This window comes from Cryptomeria japonica, chromosome 5, assembly GCF_030272615.1.
Source record: "Cryptomeria japonica chromosome 5, Sugi_1.0, whole genome shotgun sequence".
NCBI classification, from domain to species: Eukaryota; Viridiplantae; Streptophyta; class Pinopsida; order Cupressales; family Cupressaceae; genus Cryptomeria; species Cryptomeria japonica.
Window position 1 is genome coordinate 805335360 of NC_081409.1, and position 19234 is coordinate 805354593.

At 35.9% G+C, this 19234-nt stretch overlaps 1 protein-coding gene across 1 annotated transcript; it reads right to left on the reverse strand.

Annotated features, from left to right (window-relative positions):
• Positions 1-4365: 4365 nt before the first annotated feature.
• Positions 4366-5156, reverse strand: LOC131042956 (26S proteasome non-ATPase regulatory subunit 4 homolog). Its single transcript, XM_057976302.2, has one exon. The coding sequence runs from the start codon at positions 5048-5050 to the stop codon at positions 4442-4444; it is 609 nt and encodes a 202-aa protein (XP_057832285.2). The 5' UTR covers positions 5051-5156; the 3' UTR covers positions 4366-4441.
• Between the last annotated feature and the right edge of the window lie 14078 nt (positions 5157-19234).

Here is a 19234-nt window from a genome sequence, read left to right on the forward strand (position 1 = left end):
GGAGGGATGGATTACTGTCAAAAGTAAAAAATCGAAATTGTCCCAGTCCTCTTTTGATATGACCCTTCGATCCCACAAGGGTAGGACAAATTCTTGATCCTTCCTGGTTGGGTTAGGGCTGCTGGTTTTTTGCAGCCTGTTGGTGTTTGGTGGGGGTATTTGTTGTTCCCCTTCTTTTGATTGGATGTGCCGAGTCTCTATTGTGTTCTGTTTCTTTGAGTGGACTTTCAAGTTTATCTTTCGGTTCGGGTTACAGGTCCTTCTAAAACCTGTCTTGTAAAGGGTTTTTGGGCCCTTAAAAACTTGTTTTTCTTTAATTAAAAACAAGAGACTTTTCTTAATTTGACCCTAAACATACCATTTCCATGAGACTTATGGCCTTTATGACACAAGGATCCAACTTCTCCCAATTGCAAAGAAACAAAAGTATTTGAATATAATAATTTCTTGTTTATTCAAGCTACTTAACCCTTAGTTGTAAATTGAATCACATACTATCATGCCAACCTACTAATAAAAAGGAAAGATGATCCAAAATTATTTAATTCAAAAGCACATAATATATTATCTCTTAACCCCTACAAGTGACAATTTTGTTTAATGTCCTTCATGACATGCATAATAATTTTCATTTATTGAAAATATCTTTCTCTCCTATCACATAATTTTTTAAGTTAAGATAATCATATAAATATTATTTATTAATATATATAAATAATATATCTTTTCAGCCAAGTAGAGATGGACTTTATACTATGCATACTTATTCATGCAACCGTGAGAGTTTTAGTTCATGTAACTCTATCTCTATCTCTGCATAAATCTTTAGTTCTAGTATAAAATAAAGTATTTGTAATACCTAGATTTTGCTATAGTTTGTTTGCAAAATAGAGTCAAATATAAGATATTTGTTTATGCTCTTGCTAAACACTATTGTCATATATGTAGCATCTTTGTACTCACATCCATAGGACAACTTTGACCTCAAAAACATGAATGAATTGTGCACACATGATTTAGAAATGACAACTCAAAAATTCAAACAACACAACACATACAAGATCAAATTGACAATTAATTTACATACCTCATTTTCACATAGGCAATCATATTTGCTTTCCTTCTATGACAAAACTATTATTTTCTCTTTCCCAAAACAAAATATTGATGTTCAAAGTCTTTTCTAGAATATAATTATTGTTGCACACAAGAATGAATGATAACATAACTTCTAAATGAAAAACAAGACACTCTTTATATAGATAACTTGAGAGGATTAGATTTATTGATTTTAAGAATTGTTTTATTACATCTCATCTCATCTCATCTTATCCAAGAAAAAATCTTTTATCGTTAAGAAAAAACATGTCTATCTTTACCTAAACTTATTCTTACCCTTTCATATAAAAAACTTTATCCTCTCATATTTATATTCTAAATTTAAAATTAAAAAGCTTTTTCCTTAATACTTCTAATGTACTCTTCCTATGTTAGCAAAACAATTCATTTTATTAAGTGAAACCAAGTCTCATGTTTATAAATCGTATCTTTATAATCATGAAAACTTTCATGAAATTAGTACATAGATTGTCTTTGCTTTTTGATAGTTTTTTAAAAGAAAATAAGAAACTTTTCATTCAAATATAATTCACTAAAAAACTTTATATTAATCGTTAGTTTTATAAAAAGAGAGAACTTTTCATTTTAATTATTAGAAAGTATAAATATAAAATCATTTTTAAATTTAAGTTTATTAATTGATAAAATAATAATATTTAATTATTGATATAAATTTTTATTTTATTATATTTAAAATTTAAGGAAAATATAGAAATTGAATATCATATTAATAATCATAATAGTATGGGGTTCGCCTCATAGCATAGTGGTAGAGCTGCGAGCCTCCCCTAGTGGAGGTCGTGTGTTCAAAGCACGGGGCTTGGCCCCTCTTCGCCCCTGCCGTCCGTTCCTCTCGCCGCCAATGCCCTCTCCATCCCCGTCTCGCTGCACTGGTTTGTTGACTTGGCCGGAGAGGTTATTCGTTGTTGGTGCACGCTGAGAAGTGAGTGAATGATAAATTTGGAGCGTGCTGAATGATAAATTTGGAGCGTGCTCTTGGTCCCCCCGATGCTTGTTGGTCGATTACTCTCCGTTCGTTGGCTAGGAAATTGATAGCTATGCTCTCAAAGCTGTGTAGGGTGCTTCAAAGAGGATGCCTTGACCCTCGATTCGGAGATGAGGTCCTCCTTGTGATCTCACTCGTTCATAGCTCCAATCAAAAGCGCTTGATCTAAAAAAAAAAATAAAAAAATAAAAAAAATCATAATAGTATATTAATATTTAATTACAAAATATTTTAATATTTAATAACAAAAATATTTTAATTACAATTTGACGTTCATAGATAACATATTTATTAATAAATATTAATTAATGAAATTATTAAATAAATAAGTAGTAAAATAGGGTTGTGATACACTTCCTCCTTAAAAACATGAATTGTCTTGATGCATCAATCGAGATTAAACTTACGAGTTCATCAACTATATTCAATTGATCTTTCATTTTTACACACTCAAGATAATGCAAACACACATTTCTATAAACTTAAACATCCTTTACAAATATTGTAGATAATGCATTCATGCATGTTCATCAGACAATCATTTCTAAAGACAAATCCTAAGTGAGTGTGTGGATTCCATTACTACCTTTCAGTTTCACAAGGATAGACTACTTCTCTCTGACAATGTTTTTTTTTCACGTTGGTGTTGGCTTGTCTGTAGCACTCATAGAAACAACTCTAAAACATCAATCCATGTTAGTGACCATAATTGAAATCAAATTCAAATATTCTTCGAAACATTCTGATTGTTCAAATAAGATTCACTTATCTCAATGCTTTATCAAGAAAAATAAAACAATTTTTGCTTGTTTTCTATAACTTCAAAATCGCATTAATGTACATTCATACTTATGCTTACCATATCCTTGCAGCTAGATAGGTTACTATTTATTTCTTATCAACATTCCCAACATGTCCTTATACACACTTGCATGATTTTTAGCTCATTCACAATATCAATGTTGCTCAAAGAAATCATCTCAATGTTTATTATCTTAAAGAAAGAATAATCATTTAAGGAATTCAAATTGTTCAACAATGAATAGCTTAAAGCCAAATCATAACTTTTGCTTTTGGTTGGTAATACTGATTTTTTATTCATAGTCAAAAAGATAAAAAAACATCTGAAAATAGGTTTTTGTCCTAGTGGGGCTACAAAGGAGGAGCCACCTCCCCACTCAAATACATCTAAAGAACAAAGACCCATTAACAGGTCAAGACTAATACATTCTAGCCTTGTCTTTAGAGTGCAACCTCATAAGCATATGCCAACTAATGTCTTGCTTACATCTTTCGTTGCGCTTCCCTTTTACTACATGCTATCCCTCCTCCATCTCCTCATCCTCAACCTGAATTTGCCCATCTTCAATCTGACCTTCCTTTTCCCTACCTTGTAAAGAGACATTTCCTTTAGAATCCAAATGTTGCGATTCTAAAGTAGTTTATACTTGCTTCACATTCAAGTCTTGACCAACATTAACACTGTTCAAAACTGGATTCACATTTTAAGTAGAGGTCCCAGTTGAAAGAGGAACCTTAACTAGCTCATTGTAAACATCCTTTCCACTCTCAAAATGTACCACACCTTTCTCCATCAGGTAATGGAGAGAAGAGGCATCTTCCACCAAGTGGTTGTCTTTGTTAGTTTTAAATCGAGTAGAGAAAACACATAATAATGAACACAAAATAGCAGAAAGAATAATAGACACAACAAAGAACTCGAGACACAAGATTAACGTGGTTCACCATAAAGGCTACATCCACTTAGAAAGTAGGGAGAGTTCTTATTAACCAATATCCAATTACCACATCATACATAGTTGCACAGAGGCATATATAGAATCATATTTAGTTGTGAAACAAAGAGTTGGGAGAATCCGAAAGGTCTTGTGACCGTTGGGCTTCACATTCCCAACAATATCCCCCGTGAAGGCCAATTGACACAGACATGTACGACGACATTCCCTGCATTCCCATTCTAAATTCATAACACAACCAACCTGCTAGATTTTAGCTTAACAATCTTCTGCTCGCATACACTTCGAATTAATCTTCTCCAAAGCATGTAAAACTGAATAAAACTTAACAACTGGACCATAACATTACTATTAACCGTGTCTATTGCTCCCGTGCTCCCTCGTAACAAAACAAAACAATGAGAAGATCACTATTAGCTGGTTCTAAAACAAAATACTCCATAAAATATACTGTATCACTGAATAATCCACCCTCCAAAAACTGCCCAAACATGGCTCCTCTTTCCAAAATTTTAATTACATCCTCGTCTCTATCAGCCACCACATACGCAAACACGACTTATTTTTCTTCTTTCCTAAGCTCCTCATTTGACTGGCACAAAGCTTCATCGAACAAGCCAAAAAACTGCCTCAAAATAGCATCCGTAGCATTTGGACCTGCAGGAACATGTACAATGTGACTATTGTCATTATTGTTTATTGTTGCAAGAAGAGCCTCTAATTTTTGTAGCTTCCCATCATCTTCCTCTCCAAAATCCACAATATTTTTCTTCAATTTCTTTCCAATTGCTTCTAATGTCTTCTTATCAGCTTTAATAGGACTTCCAACAAACACTATAATTCTTTGCTGCTGTTCTTTATTTTGACGGTGTTTAAGTGCCAGCTGAGCAACTTGGATACCAGATGTCAAATTCATCTCCCCGACAACTTCTAAACCATGCATACACGGAAGAATTTTTCCAAGATCAGTTGTTGGTGTCACCAATACACAGACATTCTTCCTAGCCAAAGTCATTACACCCACTGTGTTCTCAGGATTTGACTGGGTTTTTGCCCCACAAATAAGATTAACTGTATCTGCCCGCGCCTGAAATCTATTGGGATTGTAATCCCCATTTCTCATCCACTCTGAATTGTCGATGCATATCATAGTAGCCTCGAGCACCATGGTGGAGGATTAATTAAAGTAGCAATGAAGATGAACTGAATAAAAAATCTCTGAGAAATCTGCTCTGGCCTCAACGAATTTCTTCGAGCTTTTCTTTTCCGACAACCCCTCTCTGTTTATAGCTTTTAATCCATAATTTACCTTGCCCACAAAGTAATTCTTCAGGTTCTCCAAAGCAATTACCAAAATCTCGTACAAATCATTTGCCTCGTCTCTAAGACTGGGCAAAGTATGCCAAAGATCACAACCATCACTATTGCTAACATTCTGATGGGGGTCAAAGCAGTTAATAAGGTCTTCCAACGATTGGTGGATGCACATCGATTCTTTAGTGAGAGGAGGGAATGATTCTGCTATAATATTCCCATTTTCCATTATGGATACCAAAGTAATTATCTCACTCACATAATTTGGGCTACCATGCAAGAGTGCGGATAGACTACCGGGCAATTTCACATCACTAATTCTTTTATTTGAGAAAAGAATGCCGAACTGAGCGTCTGCCTCTTCACCTCCCAACATTGCGCACTTGGAAGATAATTCACACTTCAAATGTTCCTCTGTAATCTTGACCACCGACAAAGTTTCCACGACCTCTTTCGCTGCAAGGGGAATCTCGTAAGGGGTCAGTCTCCACCAAACGTTGCGTAGGCGTCGTCTTTCCCTGCGCTATGAAATATTCCCCCAGAGTCTCAGCTACAAAACTCGTAGGCTGCGAATGCATATTTGCGAGCCCTGTGACTTGATCTGCAATGTCACTGTGCTTTTCAAAGGCTTCCACGAGAATGTCAAGAAGTTGCACCTTGGTGAAACCTACCGTCATTTTCCGCGTGGTCTCCACCTCTAACTTTGCCTCTTCTTTTCCTAGGTCATTCTCGTCCTCCCAGGACTCCATCACCACCATGCCGCTGCCTCCTTGGTGAAGCCCTCTCCGTTGGGGTCAACTTCCATCTCCGCCACAACCTGCGGACAATCCAAAACAAGGCCCAAACCAGACCAAGTCTGGGACAACACTCGTACCATATCATGAGGCTCATTACCCTTAAATTTTTCAAATACTGAAGGCTCAACACGTTGTCTTTGTCGTGGCCTGCAATCAGCATCACCATCTATATCATGATCATGAAGCCTTCTATTTACAAAAATAGCTCCCCTTGCATGCATCATAATTTGATCAAAACTTCTTCCATCCTCCATTTGGTCATCCAATTCCATGGGCTCATATTCTTCTATGAAATTGTTTATGCAAAGGTCTTCTCCCTCTTCAGCCGCAACCTCTACTAGGGCATTCAACAAATTTTTCTCAACATCCTTTAGCTTGGCCTGAAGATGAGCTTCTCTCAAAGAAGCGTTTTGCAAATCTTCTTGAAGAGAAAATAACTTGGCTTGTGTATTGCTATGATGATCTTCTAGAGCTATTATGAGATTCTCCAGCTCAACATGCCAATCAATTGATATATGATCAATGTTGCCTCTATTTACTTTTGTTCCATTTAAGATTTCTATCAGTTCTTTTTCTCTTAAATGTCTTGAAGTCTCAACCTCCAAAATTTTGGCCAAGGTATCTTCCATAAAATACAATAAATCGGCGAGTAAGAAATTCTCCTCCTTTAGTTTCATAATTTTTTCCTCTTGACATTTTTCGACATCATATGTTTATTCTTCAGATTCATCTTCACTTGCCTCAGCATCCTCTTCTTCAGCGAAATCCTCTTCATCTTTCCAGCCATCGCACCAATGTACATGGCGTTTCATTTCAACTTCCATTTGCATAACATTACTCTCTGCTCAAGCCAACCATGGCTCTGATACCAATTGTTAGTTTTAAATTGAGCAGAGAAAACACATAATAATGAACACAAAATAACAAAAAGAATAATGGACACAACAAAGAACTCGAGACACAAGATTAACGTGGTTCACCATAAAGGCTACATCCACTTAGAAAGAAGGGAGAGTTCTTATTAACCAATATCTAATTACCACATCATACACAGCTGCACAGAGGCATATATGGAATCATATTTAGTTGTGAAACAAATAGTTGAGAGAATCCGAAAGGTCTTGTGACTGTTGGACTTCACATTCCCAACAACCTTTTCCATCCTCCTTTGGGCATATTGAGCAACAATATGTCTAGTCTAAAAACATCTTCTGCAATTGAAAGGGATACCCTCATAGTTTAGGGACTGCACCCAACAACCTTTTGATGTTTTAATAGAAATCTCTTCGGGAAGATTCTTAGTAACATCCATCTACACTATAATCTGGGCATAAGTGGAGTGCAGAAGATTTGAAGAGTCCTCATCCACAATTAATAAACTTCCCAAAGAGTTCCCTAGCATTTCAAAACATGAATCCAATCAACATTGGAGAGAAATATTTAGAAGCCTTACCAAAGAGGAATATGATCAAATGATTCAATGGAAGGATTGAAAGATGGATGCCACAGTTTCAACATAAGCGTTTGGTTACCCTCCCAACATCACTGATGGTCATAGAGCACCTTATTCACCTTATTCTTGTCTTTCTCATCTTCAAAAACTACAATAAAGAAACCATGAGTGCTTGGATAGATTTGAACACATCCATCCACAATGAGTTCCCATTTCTTAGTGATCCATTTATGAAGATCTCTTAAGCTTGACCAAATACATCTGAAATGCCCAATCAAGCCTAACCCAACAAAAACCCTCTCATTATTCTCTACCTCCTCTTCAACCCCATCAACACATCCTCCATAGAAATCAATTTCAGCGGGGATGCATCTTTAGAGCATTCCGCCCCGTTCCTTACCTTGCCCTGCCTTGGGAACCCCTGCACAACACTAGAAAAAGACACATAACTAGAGGAGCAATCATAAGAACAACCAAATAGTTGATTGGAAGGACAAACGCTCCCATCACTACTAGTATCGGCTTTCCTCATTTTCCATTCTTGTTTGCGACTAGAGAGGAAACCCCAACCATAAACGACCTTGAGATTCCTACCTGACACAATGCCCCTCTGTGCACACACCCAATCAAGAGCTTTGATCTTTCGTCACGGGCCACCACTTACAACAAACACTCAATTGCCACGCCTTCCACTCTACAAAATGCCCACACCTCCTTGCTTCGACCAAATCCTAGCTACCATAGGCACCCGCAACGACTCCATCTACCTCTTACATATGGGTAATTATTTCTATTTAAAGCTAAATCACATTTGGATCATATATATAGATTAACAAATAAATCATTCATATGTACACTTTCACTTTGGTACTGCGTGTTCATAAATTATCCATGCATACTTGCAAATCACTTGGAAAAATAGTGGATCAACCTTGCTATGTGACCTAGGCCCTCATGCCAACCTCATCACAATAATACAATTAGAATATAAATCACCTGCAAGGTTAATATATCCATCTTGCTAATTTATGTGATCATGCCTCAATCTTTACATAATTCTTATAGCATAAAAACCTCAATATTGATATCATATTCATGTAGAAATTCAATTGCGACCCATAACATTAATATACTTAATTCAAAACATGGACACACTTCATTCAATGACAACCTTATACGACACCTATATTAGAAGAGGAAAATCAGAGAATCTGAAATTGCAAAGCAACCACACCTAACCAAGTTCAATTGCTCATTCTTTGGTTATTGTTTTTCTTGTTATCAGTTTGAGCATAAATCTATTGATTGTGAAGTCACCATTAGAAGAAATGATTTCTTAAGCAAGAATCCATTTGCACCTTTGGTTGACTTCCATGTGATATGTTACAAATGCAACAATTTTGGGTATATAGCAAGATTTTGTTGAAGTAGCTTTGTGAAGTCTTCTAAATAGAAAAGTGAAAAATAATTCTACTTCAAAAGAAAATAAAAAAGTGGCCAATATTGCAAATCAAGTGAAAGAACCTAAGAAGGAATGCAAATAAAAGAAAGGAGATCAAAAGGTAGAGAATTATTTGCTTGTACAAGCTGCATTTCATCTAGAGAATGGGACAAGTAAATGATATATTGATAGTGGTTGTTCAAACAACATGGCAGGAGAAAAGAGCAAGTTTCTTTCTTTGAAGGAAGCTGATGAAGGCATAGTAAGATTTGGAACCAATGATATTGAAAACATAGTTGGAAAATGCACTATCAGTTTTGACAATTAAAAGACGAGGACAAAATAATGTCTTATATGTTGAAGGACTTAAGCATAATCTAGTAAGTGCGTGTTAGATATGTGATCAAGGATTTAATGTCATATTTTAGAGCAAAGGATGTGAAATTAGAAAGGCAACAGAGCTGATTGCAAATGTATATATAACTGACAACAACCTATATATTATTAATGAATTAAAAGGACATAAGTGCTACACGAGTTAGATAGATGAGATTTGTATATGAAATAAAACAATGGGTCATATTCACTTTGACAATCTTGTATAGATAAGTTCCAAGCAAGTTGTAAGAGATATGCCTAAATTGCAAAACCATCAAGCAACCTTCAGAAGCGATGTCAACAAGGGAAGAAAACAAGAGTAAGCTTCAAAACAAAAGAACATTCAACATCAAAACCTCTAGAGTTTATTAAAATTGATTTATGTGGACCAACAAGGACAAGAAGTTTGCAAGGTGAAAGGTACTTCATGTTACTTATTGATAATTTTACTATAATGATTTGGATTACTTTCTTGAAAGAAAAGTCTGAAGCTTTTGATAGATTTAAAACCTTCAAATCTATGGTAGAAAATGAAATGGGCTTTAAGATCAAATTTTTAAGTTTTTTTAGAGGTGGTGAGTTTACCTCAAACGAGTTTGAAGATGTTTTTGAAAATAATTGCATAAGAAGACCATATGTTGCTGCAAGGAATCCTCAACAAATTGGAGTGGTTGTAAGGAAAAATAGAACAATTCAAGAAATGGAAAGGACAATGTTGAATGAGGCCAAATTATCTAAAATATTTTGGAAAGAAGCATTTCATACTCCTGTCTATATTCTCAATAGAGCGTAGATAAGAGGGAATAACATAAAGAATCCATATGAGCTTTGGAAAGGTAGACCTGCAGCTATGAAGCATTTTAGGATCTTTGGTAGTGGATGTTACATAAAAAGAGATGAAGACAACTTGGGTAAATTTGACTCAAGATCTGATAAACACATCTTTCTTGGCTGCCCAAGACAAAGCAAGGCATATATATGCTACAATACGAGATTACAAAAGATTGTTGAGAGTGAAAATGTTAAAGTGGATGGAAGATCACATCATGAGCCGATACTAGACATTGATTCAGATGAATCAGAATTCACTAATGAAGAATTAAACAAAGAAGAATTTGAAAGGAAGGAAACAAAGACACCTACAAAGTATATTTAGAGAGATCACTCCAAAGATTAAATCATTGGCAATAAGGATGCTAGAGTTCAAACTAGGAGAAAATTGTCAAAGACTTCACAATGTGCAATTTTTTTTGTGTTATCCATGATAGAGCCTAAAAATTTAATTGAGGCAAGCAAAGATGAAAGTTGGATTGAAGGTGTGCAAGAAGAGTTGAAGCATATAGAAAAGAATGAAATATGAGAATTTTTTTCTAGGTGTAAAGATAAGAATCCATTGGGACAAAATGGGTATTCTGGAACAAATTGAATGAACATGGTCAAATGATTAGAAAAAGGAAAGGTTAGTTTGCAAAGGATGTGTAAGTAGAAGGCATTGATTTTGAAGAAACCTTTTATCTTGTGGAAACATTAGAAGCAATCAAAATGTTTTTGGCATTCTTAGTCTACAAGAACTTCAAGGTATATCAGATGGACGTTAAGTTAGCATTCCTAAATGAGAATCTTGAAGAAGAGGTATATATTGAGCAACCTAAAGGACGTTAGTTGATAGAAAATTGGGACTTTCTATGCAAATTGAGGAAAGAAATTTATTGGCTCAAAAATGCCCTTGGGGCTTCATATGATAGATTGGACAACTATGTGCAACAATAAGGATCCAAAAGAAGTATTGTAGACAACAATTTAAAAATCAAATTAGAAGGTGACCATCGAGTGATTGTTGTTGTTTATGTCGATGACATTACCTTTGGTGGAAGAAATGACACAATGTAAAAGGAATTTATAGAGGAAATGTAGAAAAAGTTTGAGATGTCTATGCTAGGCGAGTTATACTTTTTCTTGGTTTGCATCTTTCTCAATATGATAAAAGACATTTTCATTTCCAAAACCAAGTATGTGAAAGAGATGAAGAAATATAAGATGGACAATTGCAAGCCAGTTAGTGCTCCTATGTTGATTGGATGTAAGCTGAATAAGGATGATGAATCTCCTCTTGCTAATCGATCATTATACATAGATATGATTGAAAGTTTATTATATTTAACTGCATCTATGATTGATATCATGCAAGTAGTATGTATGGTAGCATGCTTTCAAGCTACTCCAAAAGAGACACACGTGAAGGCAGTAAAGAGAATATTTAGATATTTGTAGAGTACAATTTATTATGGTTTATGGTACCCTAATAGTGATAATTTCACTCTAATTGCATACGCATATGTTGATTGGGCAAAAAGTGTTGATGATAGAAAGATCACAAGTGGAGAAACATTCTTTCTTGGAGACAAACTAGTCACATGACTAAGTAAGAAACAAGAATCGATTTTTCTATCTACTGTGGAGACAAAATACATTACAGTTGTATCATGTTGTACTCAAGTGCTATGGATGAGGCAAACCTTGAAGGATATTAAGGTGGAGTATGATGATCATATCCCTATTCTTTGTGATAACACAAGCGCAATCAATATTTCAAAGAATCTTATGATGCATTAAAAAACCAAACACATATCAATTGAGTATCACTTTCTAGGGGAGAAGGTTACTGATCAAGAGGTCAGAAGGTTACTGATCAAGAGGTCAGATTTGAGTATGCGGCTACAAAGGATCAAATTGAAAACATCTTTATGAAACCTTTACCCGAGGAGACATCTGAGTTTCCTAGATAGAAGCTAGAAGTGTTAGCTCCCTTTTCCTATCTCTAAATTGTTTAGATAGATTATTGGTCTAAGGGGGCTTTGTCAAAGTCCTATTCTACATCCCTGGAAGCAAGAGATTAAATCCTCCCTTATCATTGATGTCAAAGGGGGAGAGATACTATAATGTTGAAAATTAGGGTTTCACTAATTAAGGTAATACAAGCATTAATTTTGCTTAATTAACCATTACATTAAGGAGGAGAGAAATTTAATAGATACTGTATGCCAGAAATGTGTTCTTCTACCTACAAGAGGGAAAACACTTCAAACACACCAATAAAGCATTGCATTAGATGCTAGAAATCAGAACAAATGAATAGATTAAAAACTCTAAAATCGCCTCATTCTCCTCTATCTCTAAAGATCTCTAAGATTCAAGGTGGCCCTCACTTGGAAGAGCACTTGATCCTCAAGATGACAACCTAGAGAACGAGTTATATGAAAAATGTTACTAGAATCGAAATAGATGCAACTAGGATTGTAGTGAGTTCTAAGAGATGAAGATGAAAAGGAAGGATGCAATCTAGATGATTAGGAGGCAAAGTATATTCCAAATTGAAAGCTAAGTATGCTATGTGAGTTAATTAAACTAAGATGAGAATGCAAAACTTATAAAAGAAGTGAAATTAAGACAGGATGGAAGATTAAAATGCAACTAAATGAAGCTAAACTATGTGCTATGGATGCTTCGGGATGATGTTGACAACAAAAAGAGATCGTTAGCCTGCAATGTGACTATAATTTTGATGCACAAAAGACTTGATGAATTGAAGAAGGAATGGGCTCTATTTATAGGGAAAATAGAGAAATGGATGGTTGAGATTGAGTAATCTCAACAAGGGTCAGGATTGAAAGTTATCAATCCATGGGAGAGTTTCAATCCAATCCCAAGTTGACAAATATCACCTTGAGAGGGCTTGAGGGGATGCTAAACAAGCATTAGATGCTAATCAAACAATCAGGGATAACCTCAAGGAGTGACATCATTGGATAATATCATTAACTAGGGATGCATGCTATTACCCAAGAGGGAAACTCTTGTGCGACATGGGTAAATGGTCAAGGGACAACCATCATGGCTAAGGGGTGTGGGCTTGTAAGAGGCATTAAATGCCTTATAATAATTTTGGGGCCAATTTGTAAGGCTCTTACAAATTTGGGGAACTCAACAAGTTAGCTTGTTGAATAAGGTAGAGTCTTCAACATATTTTGAAGACTTTCCCCAAATTTGGAGAAGTGACTCCCCCAATTTTAGGGATGGGACATGATTAGGAGAATAGGACATGATTAGGATAGGATTAGAAGGATTCTAGAAGAATGATTAGGGGAATGTAGGATTTTGAAAGTGGGTGAGGGAAAATAGGATTTTTAGTTAAATTAAAATGATTTAATTTAGCCAAAAAAGGGATACAACTTGTATTTGTAGGATTTTACAAGTGGGGGGATTTTTAAATAAATTTTGATTTATTTAAATGCAAAAGGGATTTTAATTAAATGTGAATTTAATAAAAAGGGGAAAAGGGTATTTAAATTAAATAAATAAGATTTATTCAATTAAATGGCTAAGGGTACTTAATCAAACCTTAGTTAAATTATTAGGTTAGGCTAGAGGAAATGATTTAATCAAATCTTTAATCTGGTTAATAGGCTAATTAGAAGATTAGGGATATTAATTAAATCTTAATTTAATTAATTGGAATAATTAGGGATAACTAAATGAATAAATTCACTGAATTCATTGTGCAACTTGTATGTGTCTACAGATATAACCTTTCTAGGGTTAAGATTATGATTAAATTCTAGGCCCTTTTTGAATGCGGCTCTATCCTCCTTGAGTTGCATTGATTTGAATTTGTTGAAGATGTTGAGACTAGAGTAAATGTGTGGATATTGAAGATATTAGGCATAAACAATGAGCTAAAATTGTCACGCAAAGACACAAACCTAGATCTAAGCAATAAATGAAGGTTCAGATATGTTCCCATAAGGTTGACCTGAATTGTCAGGGCCTTGGTGGTGGTCACCCTAGTCCTCTAAAATTTTCGTCCTCCAAAAGGGAACCTATTCATCTCTATGAATTATGTTGATCCTGAAAAATTACAACTCTGTACTTGTTTTCGGTGCACCAAAAGAAAAGGGAAATTGTTGGGAATAAGGGCTTGCCTAAGTCAAACCTCGGTTTAGGAATTATCCTTGAATGAAATTATGCAAATATTGAAATAAATACTGGAAAGATATACCTCAGATCTACAATTGTTGATAATGATGTTTTTCTTGTTGAATGTAATCACATATGTTGTATGAAATGACATGAACATGACAAAACCCTAATCACACACATATGCTTGCATATTAATATTGTAATTTTGCTCCACAATGGTTGAATGAAGAATATGTAGCCTTGAAGACCTTTGAAAATGTTTGATAATGAACGCTTCACATATGCAAGATCTGATTGCTTGATTATGCTTGGAGATGGAGACTTAGATTAGAATGAATTGATCAAATGACTTTATATAGGGGTATCGAGGGCATTTACAGATTAGGCTGACCTCCAATGGTTATGCATATCCATGGAGTCGAATTCCCATCGGAGAGATAAGACCCCTGTCCCATTTAAAATTGGGTTCCATGGTCCTTCTTAGAAAGGGACCACAATAAAGCCTTAGGGAGAAGGGTACCCCACCAGGAAGTCTATTAGTGGGTGTACATGGCATCAAAACTAGAGATTGGACACAAAACGAACCTAGAGAGGTGTAATGGTGGAAAAATGGTGAATGATAGATCAAGAAGGAAACCACTCTTTCCCTCAGAGAGAGATGCCATTTTCGCTATTGATTACCCTTCAAACACTTTTCACCATGTTACATTAGGAAGAGGAGAGGATAATTCACTAGATTCAATCTCTCCATACAAAGATGGATGATTGAATCTTGAATGAAATGGGAATGATAAGTTGATCCCCTCTTCCTTGTTTGAAATGGAAAGGAATTGATTGAATTATGTAGTGCAAAAGTGACAAAGAACTGATTATAAATCGAGATCAGAATTTGGGATGAAGCTGTGCACCTGGATCTGACAGTAATATGTCGAGATGAAGTCGTCCTGCGAATTTGATGAAAAGTTGCCTGGACTGTGGCAGGAACGTACACAGTCCTCTGAAAAATCCACGAAATGAAAAGATTTTTTCCGCCTTTGCAAATGAAGCCCCAATCCAAAAGTACAGTTGTGCACATGCAACCTACACATAGAAAAGAGGAAAATGGGTTGGGATTGGGGGTTTGTCTTTAGGTCAAACCCCTGTTTTGGAATTAACTAAATAATGAAAGAAAGTACTTGCAAGTATATGTAAATGAAAGACTAAATTGTAAATCACCTCAAGGGGGGTTGTAGTAGCAATGTTGATAGAAATGCTTGTGTGGAATTCAATGTTGAAATCAATCTCCTCTTCAATGGTTGAATCCTTGACTTGAATACAACACCTAGCCTTGAAGGGAGACTTGAGAATGCTCAATGCTAGAAAAGAATGCTTGAATACTTGATCGCTTGTGAATTTCCACCCATCCAAATTATGCACATGAGAGGACGAATGCCCCCTTAAATAAATGTTAGAGGATTTTATTTTCATCACAAGCTGACATCGGGGGAGTTTCCCGCCCGATGCACAACCAATAATGTAACCCTAGGAAGGATCCTGCCCCAAAATAGGGTAGGGACATGGTCGCCATGCCCTTAGGGGGGATAGTGATGCCACGCCCCTATCCTACCCCTTTCTCCAAGGAAGATTGCGGACGAGGTGATGCAGAGGCCAAGGAAGAAGCTATTTTTGAAAGATGAGCAATCTCTGGTCTCCGATCAGGATAGAGGATTCGAACTCGCATGCGTGAGGACCCTAATGAGTAAAAAATTGCTAGGGTTGCAATTTTATGACACTACATTTAGCCCCCACTTTAGCGAGGGCATAAGCGTACACCAATACTTTTGGTAAAGTTCAAGGAAATAAGATTGAAAGACTTTTTCCACATCAAGGAGGCAAGATGTGCCAAGACTCCAGTGGACTTAGGATCTTACGACTTCGATTGACAAAGTAAAAGGGAAGATCGAGAAGGGGAGAACCATGACTGCAAGTAGCAAAGTTCCCTTCACTATGAGTCATGAAAGAAAGGATACTAAAGATTACAAAGCAAAATAAAGTTCACTAAGTAATTCTAAGTATCACAAAAAAGGAAAATATGAGTGGAGTGTATGCCCCCACGTTAAAGTGATCGCGTGCGCCTTATCGAGAGCGATTTCTTTAAGGTAGGATACACCCAAGAGAGAGAGTGAAGAAAGGAGAACATTATTGCAAGGATTTAGCCCCCAATCGAGGAATAAATCAAAGGATAATGAAAAAAAAACATGAGGTAGTGTCGCTTTCCTCGGGGTCAATATGTTCTGTATGATAACTCATGTATATAATGTATGTATATGCATATAATAATCGTCATTCCCTAAAGAAGGACACTACCTTAGAAGAAAGAGAAGAGACGATGTCTTTTGAGTCAACATGAAAGAGACCGAGAGAAGATCTCAATGATTTGCATCCTCCCCAAGTAGACATTAAGGGAACAATAGAAGAACAAGGATACACATAGAAGAATGGTCACAAAAGAGCAAGGAAGGAGAGAGAGAAATATCTATAGTGCTAATATTGCTAATCTAGCATGACATCTGCCTCCCGATCTTTGCTAATCACTATTTTGGGAAGGTGAGCAACATGCCAGAGGAGCGACATCGAGCACAACAGATGGAGCTATCACAAGATCCAAACAAGGACTATGCTCATGTTGTAAGTCACTTTGTTTGATTCTAGGAGCTAGGATTAGGGTTTGTGAAAATTCAGTTTATAAATGCTTGTCTATGTCAACATATTCATACTCACTATTAGAAGCATTAGGAGCTGTATTGCCATTATGAATAACTTTTTCACCCATTTCTTCATCAAATTTTAGAGGAAGAGGAGCAAGAACACAAATAGAAGTAAAACCATCACATGTTTTATGCAACTTATGATTTGGAGATGTAAGTTGAACATCTTGCTTAGGAGAAAAGGGAATCATGTCAACTGTTGGAGTTTGAGGAGATTGAATATTTTCAGGGATAGCTTCAAGAGCTCAAACATGGCGTCTTCATCGGCCTTGTCTTGCACAACAATTCCGTCAAGTCTTAGTGGAAGGCTGAGAAGGAGGAGGAACATTTGAACAAATAGGAATATTTCTCTCCTTGATAGTTGAAGGTTGAGGTCTTTTTGGTTGAACAATAGGAGAAGCAGGCCTCTTCTCTTGATAAGAGGAAGGAGGTGGAACTGCACCATAGAAAGGAGGAATATTAGGTGTAGGAAGGAGACCAGGTCAATCATGAGGAGGAGGTATAGGTCGAACCTTAGGAAGAATATTGTTGTTCTCCTTAAGAGAAGGTAAAGTCACATCCATAGGTATAGGTGGACGATCTTCCTTAGGAGGGAGATTAGTTCTATCCGAGAGGGGAAGAACCTCATCTTGAAGAATAATAGGAATGCCAAGTGTTGGGGATCTAGGTTGACTTAAGGATAAGATCATATCGTTCTTCCATTTTTGATAAGATTGAAAAAGAGCATCGTTCCTTGATGGAAGATATTGAAATTGTTTAGGCCGAAAGAGATCAATAGGAACACCAGGGATTCTTTCAGATGGATGAAATAAGCTATGGTTCACGGTTATGATTTATCCATTGTGAGGAAATTTAAGACACTTGTGGATTGGAGAAGCAATATCCTTCGTGGAAGGTAGCAAAGGATAGGCCAACTTCACACAAAATTTCTTAGATGAAGGTATGATAACAAAGTCAACATCCATGGATTTAGTATGAACTTCAACATGAAGGGTGATAGAACTAATGGTAGGACAAGAGAAGCCATCAAATAACTTCACAACCACATTAGAAGCATCATAGATTGGTTTATGCAATCGTAAAGTGAAAAGATACTCTTCAGTTATGACATTAACTATGCAAGAGGGATCAATCTGGGCACCATGACAAGAGATATCCTTAACCTTTTCAACTATGTATAAAGGGCCATCGTGTGCTCTAATTGTCTCACTAGGGTCAAATGTAATATAAGGATCCTTAGGCGTATCTTGTGTTTCTACCATATTAACCAAGTTTGTAGCCATAGAGGTGAATTCTTCAAAAGACAGAGAATTAGGCACAATCTCAATAACGTTAGAGGTATGAGATGACAAGGGATTAGTGAAAAGCTTAAGATTTTGATTAGGAGGAGCTACTGATTTATTCCCTTTATCATTCACACTTTCCACATATATAGTGTTATTATCAATCAAGTCTTGAACCTTATTTTTCAATGCAAAACATTTCTCAGTATCATGACCAGGTTGACGATGAAATTAACAAAAGGAATTGTTATCAAAATAAGGAGATGCAAGTTTGGAAGGATCAATTTGTTTTATAGGAGGAAGTTTGATAACATTTCTATGAAAAAATTGAGACATAATACTATGTAAAGATTCATTCAAAGGAGTAAACTGTCTTACTCTTTGGAAATTTTTGGAAATAGAAGGCACACCTGTTGTAGCATTCACATTGTTATTGTTGATTGAATCATTGAACTTGATGAATCTTTTTGTTGGTTTGAACTTCACAAATGGTTGTTGAACACTCTCCCCCTTATTACTCAGAGCCATAGGAGTGGATTGATCCATTTGACTCATAGCTAGTTGATAATTGTGGAGTGTTGCACATAACTGCGGAAAGGAAGTAAACTTAGACAAAAGAAGCTTTTCCCTGATATCTTTTTGTAAATTAGAAATGAAAATTCTTTGAATATCACTATCAAGGGCATGAAAAGAAATTTGAGCACACAAATTCTTATATCTACCATGAAATCAATCACTTTTCTTTAACACCTTGTTTACAATGCATTAAATCAGTCAAAGTGATTTTAGGACCAATGTTGTTTTGAAATTGTTGGATGAAAGAATTTGATAGTTGTTGAAAGGAAGTGATAGAATAAGAAGGCTTATCTTTTAGTGTTCTTGTAAACATTTTTGCAAGCAATCTTTGATCATAAGCAAAATCGGTACACAAGGTTTGGAATGTTTTGACATGCGTAAGAGGA

What these genes read in the sequence shown, in the direction of transcription:
- LOC131042956 (XM_057976302.2), bottom strand. Translation starts at nt 5,050, where the DNA reads ATGGTGCTCGAGGCTACTATGATATGCATCGACAATTCAGAGTGGATG.